At 39.9% G+C, this 12,858-nt stretch overlaps 1 protein-coding gene and 1 long non-coding RNA gene across 2 annotated transcripts; both read left to right on the top strand.

The window, feature by feature from the left end:
* Nucleotides 1-3,830: 3,830 nt before the first annotated feature.
* On the top strand, nucleotides 3,831-4,909 carry LOC311253354 (uncharacterized protein; the record flags this gene model as incomplete). The annotated part of the gene is made up of 5 exons (XM_084347264.1): nucleotides 3,831-3,858; nucleotides 4,115-4,138; nucleotides 4,235-4,444; nucleotides 4,596-4,687; nucleotides 4,787-4,909. Exons 2-5 carry the CDS (start codon nucleotides 4,126-4,128, stop codon nucleotides 4,907-4,909), a joined length of 438 nt encoding a protein of 145 aa, XP_084203390.1. The 5' UTR covers nucleotides 3,831-3,858; nucleotides 4,115-4,125.
* A 240-nt stretch (nucleotides 4,910-5,149) lies between these two features.
* LOC311254520 lies at nucleotides 5,150-6,777 on the top strand. The gene is made up of 5 exons (XR_014622260.1): nucleotides 5,150-5,295; nucleotides 5,457-5,512; nucleotides 5,693-5,800; nucleotides 5,997-6,235; nucleotides 6,622-6,777. It is a non-coding gene; the product is annotated as an uncharacterized lncRNA (long non-coding RNA).
* Nucleotides 6,778-12,858: the final 6,081 nt, after the last annotated feature.

Below are 12,858 nucleotides of genomic sequence, written 5' to 3'. Positions count from 1 at the left end.
CCTTAATTGACTTGGTATTTTGCATTATATATCATTTAAGTTTAATTGAAGCCCTGAACGCCTAGATAAAAAAGAAAGAAAAAAAGAAAGAAAGAAAAGAAAAAAAAGAGACTTTGCACCCCTGGTGCTATGGGTAATAATAGCACCAACACAAACTTTAACTACAACAAAACAGAAAACATAACAAAAATACACAGTGACTTCCAATGATGAGGCCTCTTTCATGGCCTCGTAACTCAGATGGAACGTCAGATTAGGGGGAGAGTCTCTTCCATCTAGCAATGAGAGAGGGCCCTCTTCAGCCTCTAAGCTGATAGACAGGTCCACAGTGTCCAGTAAAGTGTCCCGACTTCACATATTTATTCCTTATGCCCTTTAAAATTATCTACTTAATAGGGGTCATATAACGCAAATAACCTCACAAAAGATACCTGTTTGCGAGTAAATGATTCTCTCATCTCAATGTCAAGTCACAAGGAGAAATAAGTATGTAGTCTTTACATTATCAATACTTATCAAGTGTCCTGACGTCGGAATCTTTGAAGTGACTCTTTAAAGCCGTGTTTGGCACTCAGGTTCTCCCGGTTTCCTTGTCTTCCGCTGGGTCGCCAAGACAGCTGGCTCATCTGATCCAAAAGAAAGGTTGGGTGTTTCAAAACCGTCACCGGCATCCCCCTTGCTGCCATGTCTGCCGTTGCCGCCTCTGCCGAGTTGTAGGTCACCGTGCCATCCTTGTAGTGCACCCGCAGCCTAGCTGGGAACGGGGTCTGAAGTCGTATGCTTCTTTCCTTCAGCGCAGCCTTCGCCTCTGTGTAGTCCCTCAGCTTCCTCAGCAGCTCCGATGCATAGTCATGGTTCATATGAATCGTCTTCCCTTGGAAATCAAATCCCTTTCTTTGCCAAGCTTTTTTGAGTACCTCTTCTTTCATTTTAAAGCTCGGGAATTTGACCACGATGGATCTTGGCGGGGCTTCGGCCGGGGGTTTCATGGTGAGCGCCCGGTGCGCCCTCTCAATATTCAGGGCTGTGGAGGACGGGAGCTCCAGGCCTTTAGTTAACAGATCTTCCACGAACTTAGTCATTGTTGCCGTGCTTTCTTCAGCTCCCTCCTTCACCCCATATAATCTTACATTCTCCCGTCGGGAGCGCCCCTCCAGGTCCATCAATTTAGCTTGTGTTTGCGCCTGAAGTTTCACCAACTCAGCCAAAACCCCCTCTGAAGATTGGATTCGAGTCTCCGCAGCGTCTATACGCTCCTCCGTCTCTTCCACTCGTTTGTGGATCTTATTGATGTCTAAGCGTATGTCGGTCAGTTTCTGGCTAGCGTCCTTTCTAAATTCTCGAAGCTCTTTTAGAATAATTCCGAGATTGGCATCATGGCTCTGTTCCGGGTCAGTCGGTTGGGTGTCTGCTAGCATGTTGTCGCTAGCTTGCGACCGTCGATCTTCTTCCATGTCGTCGATTTCCTTCCTTTGTGTGACACTTTTCTTAACTTTCCTGGGCATAGTCTTTGGTCCGTTACATTCACATTTATATTTGCGCGTCTCAGTATCTCTCCATTGCTTGAACAGGCTGTGTGCTGCATAATGTACTGCAATTCGGGCCCGAATTTCCCGCGCAGTACTGCAGACGTGACGTCAGCTGACGCTGAATGCGCGTCCTTGACGGCATTCGACACTAAGCTTCGACTTGGAGGAAGAAGAGGAGTGTGGTGACCCGGTTCGCAATGGAGTCTGCTGCGGCCAGCAAACAACCGACCGCCACAAAAAGTCCAATTCAAAGTAATCCAAGGAAGAAAAAGAAGGTTTTATCGGCAGCATCTCGTTACTCGAAACAAAGTTACGAGCAAAGCCGGGCTGGCACCCAAATATACATTGGTTACGCACTTGACTCATGGAGGCAGCTACAACTGGAGTTGGGTCTGAAAACGGATGCTGACATGGCTCATTTCCTAGTAACCAGGTAAGAAAACATTACAGGTAATGTTTAGAGCTTGATTTGAAAATCATATGAGATAACCAAGGATTCGGAGTGACCTAAGTTAGAGTTAGTTACATGTTTGCAGCTAACGCTACTTTGTACGTTATGTGACATAATTATTCATCATTACACATTAATATCTATCATTTTGTTTTTCGATTACAGAATTGAACTGGATGTAAATGGTTCAAATCCAACTGACAGTGATTACGTGCCACCTATATGTGTACGGTATGTGTCCCTCTGTAGTACGGGGACTAACAGTCCTGTTGGTAATGAGTTTCATCTGTATACACATTTATCCTGTCACACAGAGCTGCTGGTGGTTTACAGAGTGCGATTGATGCTCTACCCATTGTTGGGCTTGATGAATCTGTCGTTGACATTCAAAACCGCGATGATGAAACGGATGAAGACCCTGAAAACCCTGAGTCAGATGAGGAGAAAGACAATGATGTACCCTCCTTCCCCGGTCCAGAGCAGGTCTCCGTTGAAGATGACCTAGTTGACCAGCCTCATGCATCGCCTTCAACAGCAGCTTGGCAAGAATGGTCAATTTCCTCCAGCTTCCCATCAAGAAATGTCATTATAGGGACGGCGAGACGGCTACAGGATGTGATGCCACTCCACCGTTTCAGGTCAAATTCCAGAAAAGGGGAAGTGCTACCATTATCGAGTGGGTGAGTTGACATTCCAAATGTTACCAAGGAAAAATGGGGCCATGGAAGTCTCAGAATTTACAGAGGATCACAAAGAGCTAAAATGTAGCCTACAAAGAAATTTGACTTTGAGCTTGAGATCTGACTTTGGATTTACTTGGCAGATAAGCTTCTAAATATGAATGTCATCTGGCTGCCGGACCCCCATAAACAATGAGCTGCTGCTTATATAGACATCAGATTAGATTGCAAATAACACTTATTGGTAATTGTCCTGCTACAAATCACCCAACTCTTTCAATACTGACCTGCACATATCAGTTTGGGGACCCAGTGAAGAGTAGATGTTGCCTTTGGAAATTGTTGATGGTGTAGGAGCCATGTTTTATTTATAAACACCTATAACACCAAACTGCTAGGTGGCAGTATTTCCTTTGTGTTGCTGACCTGAACCCGATGTTGGCGGGGGTCAGGCAGGTTACTTTAGGTTACTCAGTGGTGTTGCCCAGGTGTTGTTGATGAAAGGAGGAGCAAACAGTTTTCGACTGTGCTTGAGCGATTTTTCTGTCTATTTTTTTATGTTGATAAATGATAAGTATGTGGCTTCATTAAGAAATTAAATGACGATTATTATTTCAAACGCAAAGGAAGTTTTCATTGGTTTATTGCTCGAGTACACATCAAAACAAAACAATCAGCATCCAGTAGTGAACAAAGGAAAGGACTAGTCACTACAGATGGGAATCAAAATAAACTGATGCCTTTACATATTGTATTTCCTTATAATACATATTTGCTACTGTGTATTACTGCACCGTCACATAGTGAGTGCACAAGGAATTTAATTACTTTTATATCTGTACAAATTTGAAATGAAAACATGATTATTTGATTTTATGGGCTAAAGTGAATCTTGTTTTCTTTCTTTTCTAGTTTTGCATTCATGGGCATAAACTGTGGAATTGGAACAGCCAGCCTGTCCTGAAGTATTCCATGCAAGGAGGTGACTTCATGGTCGCCACAAACATACTCCTCTCTGGCAATAACTTTTCAAAGATGGCCCTCTTCCTCCGGTATATGAATATCGGCTTAGTCTCTACAAAAACATTCAGACTAATTCAGAACCATTACTCCATTGACTCTATAAAGGAGTTTTGGGAGAAGAAGAGAGCTGCCATCATTGAACGCTTGCGTGCAAAGGACAGTGTTGTTGCCCTAGGTAAGGGTGGAACTGCATCTTGCAAAGTCAATTTAGCAAAAGTTATGAGAAAGAAAAAACAAATGACATTTCTTCTCACTGTCCCTGAGAAACGATTGTTTCCCAGGTATTGCAAGCTATTACTCTATTCAACATATGTCTGTGTAACATGAGTGTATATCTAAAGTGAAAAATAAATGCTAATACACTTCCAGGACATGTAATGGCCCTGCTTTTAGCTGCAAAGGTCATAATATGCTTGCTTTATCTATTTCAGCTGATGGAAGGATGGACTCCCCAGGTAAGTCTTCTATTTATTAAATCTCTGATCTGTGTAAACACATTTGGTGCAAGCAAAAATGTTTTTCATGTGATAACAACACATTTAAATCTACAGGCCACACCGCCCAGTACTGCACTTATACCACTATGGTAAATGAGTCTAAGGACATCATCAGTGTCGTCACTGTGGACAAGAGACAAACCAGCCGCAACAGTGTGATCATGGAGAAGCATGCCTTCATACAGACGTTTGACAGCCTTTTGGAGGACCTGAACATCACAGAGATTGTCACAGACGCACACATGCAGATTGCAGCACTGATGGGTGAGTATATTTATTACAAAAATTATTAGACACTTGCACGACTGGTTATGGAGACTGTAACTTCTCATCTCTGAATAACAATAGCCAAAATAATAACAATGTAATAATCAAATATTGCGAACAAACCTTACTACGTCTTTGTTTATTCCAGACCCTAAGAAAGGGAGATACAAAGACAAAGGTGTACTGCATTCTTTGGATGTATGGCATGCAACAAAAAATTTGACAAAGAAACTTCATGCGGTAAATATACTATAAGTGGATGTTACTGTTTATACTTTTTGTGAATAACACTGAAAAAAGATTTTTTGTTGTTGTTATTTTTCCTTTTTTGGTTCACAGGCTGGGATTGTAAAGGGTCATTCCATCATTCTTGTGTGGCTGAGGGACATCATCAACCAATTTTGGTACATTTGCCAGAAAGCCGAACATCGTGATATGTTCAATGTAAGTGTTATTACATAAGAAAATACAGTACATCAGGGAAGTGTTTTCTCTCTCTGTTGACATCATTGCGACAACACAACAACAATCCATGTTGAAATAATTATTTTTCTATTTTCCTATGATTGCTACTCTACTTGATTCTGGTGGCTGAGGAGCGTTTCTGTCACTGACAAATGTTTTTCTTCTCAAAATTGTATTTTGTTGTAGGATATGTGGATGGGGGTGCTTTATCATGTCACGGGGAAGCATGAATGGACCCATGGCAAATGTGACCATGGACCACTTGATGAGGCGACCCGTGATAAAGAGCTCATGGTGCCAGGGTCTGCACCACATGAGGCTCTTCAACGAGTCATGTTCAACAGACGCTGGTTGAAGGATGTCGCCAAGTATCTGACCTTTCGGTAAATTAATAACATTGTCTTGTCTGTCAGAATATCTTTTCCATTCTTTTCATTAGCAGAACAGCTATAATATCAATATGAAACCTGACACATTACAAGGTAGCACAACAGGGAATCACAAAAATATTCTTCAAAAGTTTTAGCTTTTCTTTACATTACAGGTCAACATAGAACTTGAGAGTTTCCAGAATTGCATTCTCACGTATGCTGGAAAAAGGTAATTTGATTTTGATTTGATTAATTCACTTGTTTTATTATAAAGAACAGTTGAAGTTATCCTGGTCCCATACAAATGAAAAGAGATGTTTCAAGCGAGCCCTATGCCCAAGAGAATGGAATCCTTGCAGATTTTATTTGGTCTAACTCTTTTACCTCTATTGTGCCCCCTCCCACCCAGGTTTGCCTTCTCTCCTCCCGTCTATGAAGCAAGGTGTCTTCTCGCTGCATTAGACTACAACCACCACAACCACCGACCAGATTACATCGGCCGGAATAATGACAAATCGTAAGTCTCACATTTTATTGATCGCCTATGCAATCTTCAAGACAACTGAACATGATCTGTACTACAAAATAACTTGTCAAATGGGCTGACTTAGTATGATCTGTCACTACATAAATTATTGGGCTGGACTTGGTTGACAGGAAAGGTAGGGGAGAGAGGGGGACATGCAGTAAATCTTTAAACTGTTGTCTTTTAGATACAAGAGACTACAGCAAGAAGTCGCGCAATTACCGTGTCCAAACAGTAAAGGTTGCAAAAGACTACAGCTACATCCCTGAGCTGCAGCGTTGCATCCTAAGGAAGCGTATCGATGGAGGGGCGCTCCCAAGAAAAGTAAAACGCTGGCCGGGTGACCCAAGGCATCTTGGAAATCTTGCAGGAGTGGTGCCCCCCCCAACGGCAGAACTGGTCCAGACACACATTCGCAGAGGACAGGTGTGTCATTCACCTACATCCCACATTCATGTCTGATCAGTTTCAAATAATGTTTGTTATTGTTTTGCAGGTCAAATCAAAACCTACCTCTTTGAATTAAAAAAAATTAGAAGTCAGTCTCACAAGTCATTTTCTGTAAATGCCAGCTGTACTGTACTAAGGTCCAATAATGCAGAAAAGTTTAGATCTTCTGCCAATAACCAATTATAATACACTGCTAATTCATTTAAAAGTCTGGTACTTCTATTTTTAATGCTCAAACAATCAGACACAAGCCATTAGTTAAATCTGTTCTGCCAGGGTAGAGTTGAAAATAATAATGACCAGATTTGATTATGGAGCATTGGTATGTGTTCTAACGCTACTGTTCTCTTCTCTCCATAAAGGCCTCAGCTACATGATCCCGAGATGTGAGCCAGAAAAGAGAGAAGACAAGACCATCTTGTTTACCAAACATTTATTTTATTATGAACATGTAAATACATATGTAAATACAATATAGATGTGAGCCAATATAGATGTGAGCCAGAAAAGAGAGAAGACAAGACCGTCTTGTTTACCAAACATTTATTTTATTATGAACATGTAAATACATATGTAAATACAAAATAAAACTATGTACATAATGCAAATTTGAAAAATTATTCCTTTTCACTGTAAACTTTAAAAATAAATATTAAAATATATATTGTACATAAATAGATAAATAGATACATTTTTGGATGTTATTTTTTGAGGTATTGTGGTTGTAAACAAAACAGTTGAAAATTTCAGTCTGGCACCCTAAATGGAGCTTCTTTGTAACCTGTGTAGTTTGCAAAAGGGTCAGGGAATTTGGCTCGGATGTGAAGAACGCAGCAGCTCGGCATCGGCCTCCGGTTCCCTCTTCCCAGACGCCCATGCTGCCAGATTGTAAATTGGTGGTAGGCAGCAAACCGAAACTCTCTGTTATCGGTGCCCACATCTTGGCTGTCCTCCAGAGCAAAGATGTCATTCCACGTCATCCTAACCAGACGCAGTGTACCCTCATCCAGGCAGTACATCTCCAGGTGGCCACTCCTGCTCAGACACTGGTCCGGAGCCTGCCGACAGCACAAGTTCTCCATTTGGGTTGGCATGCGTCGGCGGTTCAGGCAGGTGCACCATGCAGGCTGACCTCTGTCTGGAACATGTGGTCCTGGTGTTTGTTGCCGGAACTCCAGGATGTCCAGCATCACCCCTGGTAGGCGGGTCACCACTGACTGGAGAATGACATCCGAGAGGGATGTCATTCTCCAGTCAACATCTCCTGGCTCAGATGTTGTAAAGCCATCTAGAAATTGATCAAGAAAATATGTTTACATGGCTAGATTCATATTTCAAGTCTGTGTGCTCTTTCACTCATTCATATAACAAGATTTTTTTAACCAAATAGCTATAACCAACCTGCATCTCAGCTATAACCAACCTGCATCTCAGCTATACTGGCAACTCTAAGCTGTGCGAGCCGGTCTCTGTCCTCCTCCCTGAGAGCTCCCGTGCGCTGCCTGCCCCGGCGCCCTGGTGCTCTGGAAGAAGCGCTGGACCGCGACCTGCTACCTTCACCCCTTGAGCGTGTCCTTCCTCGACCTTCAGAGTGACCTCTTCCTTTTCCTCTCCCGCCTTTGCCTTTACCCCCTGGTCTCACACTTTCCCATGACTCATCAGAGTCTGGGGCAGGCTGAGGCACATACTCCTCCTCTGAAGTTTCCTCCATGTGTGCCACTCCTTCCAGAGTCAATTCCAAATCCTGAAACAAAAACAATGAGAACAATTATAGCTGCTGCGCAGCGATGGGTCGGGTCCGGGCTATTTTTGGCAAATTTAAGCAACTCTGAGGCTGAGCAACAAAGTGTAGAACAGGAAGACAGACAGTTGACATCATAATGTTCATTTTGCATTAGTTGAGGCTTGAACTTACAACCTTTGATACCTAAGTCCATCTTCTATCTCACTTAGTTAACTGGCTAGTGACAGATCATGTGAGGCTTCACAAAGTGAGTAAGCTATACACTGTCAGATGAGCACATGACATAATAGAACACCATCTTTAAAATTACCTTTAAAATACACAGAGAGCGAGGCGCATAAACCATTTCAAGAGACAGTTTGCATGTTTTGCAAACCTATTTAATTTGTTAATATTTCATTTAAAACTAAGTACATATTGCATGTAGCCTACTCATTTTACCCTCAGGAGTGTGTTGCACAGGTGTTGTCACTCTAATTAGGTACTCTCTGCTCTGCTTTAGTTTGAGGTGGAAAAACACATTCTGTTCTGAATCAATCAAAGGGACTTGAAAGGAATTTGCTCTGTCTCATTAAGTGTTTGCATTTGTGGTCATTTTAAGTTATTTTTAATATTTCAACACATTACCTGGATTACAACATGTTGAATTATAAATAACAATTCTCCTTTAAATATGAAGTTATTGTTACCAGCCAACAGACAAATCTGATCCTTACCAGTTTGAAATACTGCTCTCTTGATTTAATCTTTGTTTTGCTGTGATTTTTTTATATATATGTTTCCCACTCACTGAACTAGATCACTGATCCTGTCTCCTACTCTCAGCTGGATCAACTTTAAGTGATTCTCCTTCTTCAGTTTAAATGGAGGGTGTCAATCAGCATTAAAGCACATTACCGCCACCCATGTTTGGACTGGAATTACATCACCACAAAACAAACACAAAGTAATAAAAAATTCAGTTATTAGGAAAAAAATCTGAAAATACACATATTGCATCTAGACAGCATGGAGATGTTGGTAATTTGTTTTTAAAAATGATTGATTTGCTCCATAAGTGAATAACTGATGTTTAGCTATGTCATCATTGCATTGACTCCAATTGTTCACATGAAAGAAAAATGTAAAATGCTGTGAAAAATTCAGTTTTTGAGGCTCAATTTTTCATAAATCAAAGGAGGAGAGAGGAAATAGGTTTAAGAAGTTTTACAGTTTTTGAAAAAAAACTGAGTGATGTACTTCATGATTTTGAATAGGTTTAAATGTACAAAAGTTTCTTCAATATTGAGGCTACAGTTTGATGAAAGTTCTGAAGCTGCAGCAAGTATGGTTGATTTGTTATGATTTTTCAAAGTTTTGAACTTTAGACGCTTGCTGTAGCACCACCATCAGGACTATTGGCTTGGGTTTACAGCTGAGGTAATCTGGCATGAGACTGGACCTTTGTGCAAGATTTGGTTAGCTTTCATCCATGGTCCAGTCCAAGCTATTTGTTTTTATTTAATTTAGAGGCTTGCTGTGATGCCACCGTCAGGACAATTGTCTTGTGTTTCATGTTGAGGACATCTGATATTTTGATCTGTCATCATCATCATCGCTGGGTCTTGAACCCACAACCCCTGACACCAAGCACCAGCTCCTAACTCACTGAGCTAATTGGCTGGAAGTGAGACCTGCTGTGTGGCTTCATTTGTCGACTCAGGGAGTCACTGTCCGGGCAGCTGTTGTCAAGGCAGATTTCAAAAATGGTCAAAATGTCAGAAATTCTGTTACCTGAACAAAAATCTGATAATACATAAATTGCATCTTGACAGCATGGAAATGTTGGTGATTTGTTTTTAACTTAAAGTGTTTTGCTTCATAAGAGAAAATTTGATGTTTAAAAATGCAACTCTTCCATTGACTCCAGTTGTTCCCATGAGAGCAGAATTCAAAATGTTCTCAAAAATTCAGTTTTTGAGATAAAATTCTGATATTTGCCAAACTCCATCAACCATGACTGCAAAATATTCTCAATTTTTTTCAGGAAGATTGAAAATGTATTTAGCAAGAATTTGATAGTATATGTTTACAGTACTGTTTACAGTCAAACATTTTGATGCACTGTAGGCTTAATTTTTGATAAATCAAAAATCCGAGAAACAAGTTTTGTGGAGGACGGTCTGAAGATGCTCTCTAGCAAGTTTGGTGACAATTGGGCGAAAATTGTGGGAGGAGATAGGTTTTATAAGTTTTACAGGTTTTGAAAAAAACTGAGTGATTGACTTCATAATTTGTATGAGTTTAAGTGGACTAAAGTTTCAGCAGTATTGGGGCTACAGTTTGGTGAAAGTTTCAAAACTGTAGCATGTACTGTTGATTTTGTAGGTATTTTTAAAGTTTTTAAATTTAAACGCTTATTGTGCCCCCCCCAGGAGGAATATTGACATGTCCTTGGAATTAAGTAAATCTGGCATGGGGCCGGACATTTCTGTAAAGTTTGGTGAGTTTTCGCCCATGGGAAGTATGACTTCCTCGGAAGAAGAAGAAAGAAAGAAAGAAAGAAAGAAAGAAAGAAAGAATTCCTAGGAATACAATAGTGTCCTGGCAGCTTAGCTGCCCGGACCCTAATAAGAATAACTTTATTAATCCTCAAAGGGATGTTGTGATTTTATTTGATGTTATTAGTGTGAATGCTTCAAAGCATTCACACTATTGTTCTTCTGGAATTTATTATTATTAGTGTGAATGCTCCAAAGCATTCACACTATTGTTCTTCCGGAATTTATTAAAGTTATTAGTGTGAATGCTCCAAAGCATTCACACTATTGTTCTTCCGGAATTTATTAAAGTTATTATTAGTGTGAATGCTTCAAAGCATTCACACTATTGTTCTTCTGGAATTTATTATTAGTGTGAATGCTTCAAAGCATTCACACTATTGTTCTTCTGGAATTTATTATTATTATTAGTGTGAATGCTTCAAAGCATTCACACTATTGTTCTTCTGGAATTTATTAGTGTGAATGCTTCAAAGCATTCACACTATTGTTCTTCCGGAATTTATTAAAGTTATTAGTGTGAATGCTTCAAAGCATTCACACTATTGTTCTTCTGGAATTTATTATTATTATTATTATTATTCCTGCTTCCGTACGTTTTTCAGCTCTCTTCAGCTCCTTCAAATTTTGAGCTACAGAAACCATCCAACTATCAAAATGTGCAGCTCATTAAGGACATTCTTGCTTGTATTTTTGGTATTTCTATCTTTTATACTTTTGGAAATATTCAGCTTTTTCTGCAAAATTTTCCCCATTCATCCTTATGGGGAATTTCTCAAATTTCGCCCTGCTACTACTTCAGCATACGTTCAGCTATAGAAACCGTTCAACTATCAAAATGTTCAGCTTTTTATGCTCTTTCAGCCTTATACTTTTCAGCTTTTTAGCTTTTCAACTTTTTCAAATATTCAGCTTTTTCAAAACTAAAACCAATTTTTTTTCCCATTCATCCTTATGGGGATTTTTTCAAATTTCATTCTGCTACTACTTCAGCATACATTCAGCTATAGAAACCGTTCAACTATCAAAATGTTCAGCTTTTTAAGCTCTTTCAGCCTTATACTTTTCAGCTTTTTAGCTTTTCAACTTTTTCAAATATTCAGCTTTTTCAAAAAAAAATTTAACATGGAAACAAATGGGAAAATCTTCAAATCCTCCTCAAAACTCATGGACTTTCAACCTCTTCTGCTCCCTCATACTTTGAGCTAGATACACCGTTCCAACTTTAAAATAGTCACAAGACCTTGAACTATTAGGCATGTGTTTAGTTTTTGAAAATCTTTTACGGTTTTGAAATTATCACAGTTTTAGTTTGAAGGATTTTTAGCTCCTCTTCTGGGTTTATAATGGGTGTGTATTGCGTGAGCTAGAGTGGGTGACATCATCGCTAGAGTGGAGAGCAGCTGCAAAAACTTTAGAAAAAACTCTCTTCAGCTTGATTTGGGTCCCACATCTTTTACTTCACATAGACAATATATACATAGAAATGTAGGAAATCTTGTTGGCTTTCATATGATGTTCTTATTTCAGATGTGCGACTTAAACTTTTGGCTGTGGAAGCCCTAGAGTGACAAGCACTCCAGCAACTCCCCCATAAGCCGCAGTGTTAACTTTGAGCCTAAATCTCTGGAGTGGAGCAGACGGTACCGGTTTTGTCTCTCGCTCTTGTGCCCTCATTTTTCACTCTACAGAAATAAAAAACACATCACATGGTTCAGCAATGTCTCCTGTTACTCACTGTATACATATTTTGGCCATAACCATTACACTTTTTTGTAAACCTGCAGGTGTTTGGGAGGTGTTTTCCCATTCATTCTTATGGGGACATTTTCAACTTTGGTTCTGCTACTGCTCCAGCATCTGTGCAGCTACAGAAACTGTTTGGCTGTCAAACTGTTCAGCTTTTTAAGCTCTTTCAGCCTATTACTTTCAGCTTTTCAACTTTTTCAGCTTTTTCAAATATTCAGCTTTATGTTCAGCTATAGAAGCCATTCAACTATCAAAATCTTAAGCTTTTTAAGCTCTTTCAACCTTGTACTTTTCAGCTTTTCAACTTTTTAAGCTCTCAAATATTCAGCTTCATGTTCAGCTATAGAAACCGTTCAACTATCAAAATGTTCAGCTTTTTAAGCTTTTTCAACCTTGTACTTTTCAGCCTTTCTGCCTTTTCAGCTTCTGAAAAAAATCAGCTTTTCCTGCAAATTCTTGACTATTCATTCTCATAGTTTTATGCATGTTTTGTGGATTAGGCAAGTGTTTTCCAGCACATTCAGCAGATTTTGCGAAATCACTTCAGCAATCAGCATTCACACTGT

The sequence above is a fragment of the Pagrus pagrus genome (assembly GCF_965226575.1).
Source record: "Pagrus pagrus genome assembly, chromosome: 3".
Taxonomy (NCBI): domain Eukaryota; kingdom Metazoa; phylum Chordata; class Actinopteri; order Spariformes; family Sparidae; genus Pagrus; species Pagrus pagrus.
Note: the sequence above shows the minus strand (reverse complement) of the source record. Positions and strands in the feature narration are given on the sequence as shown.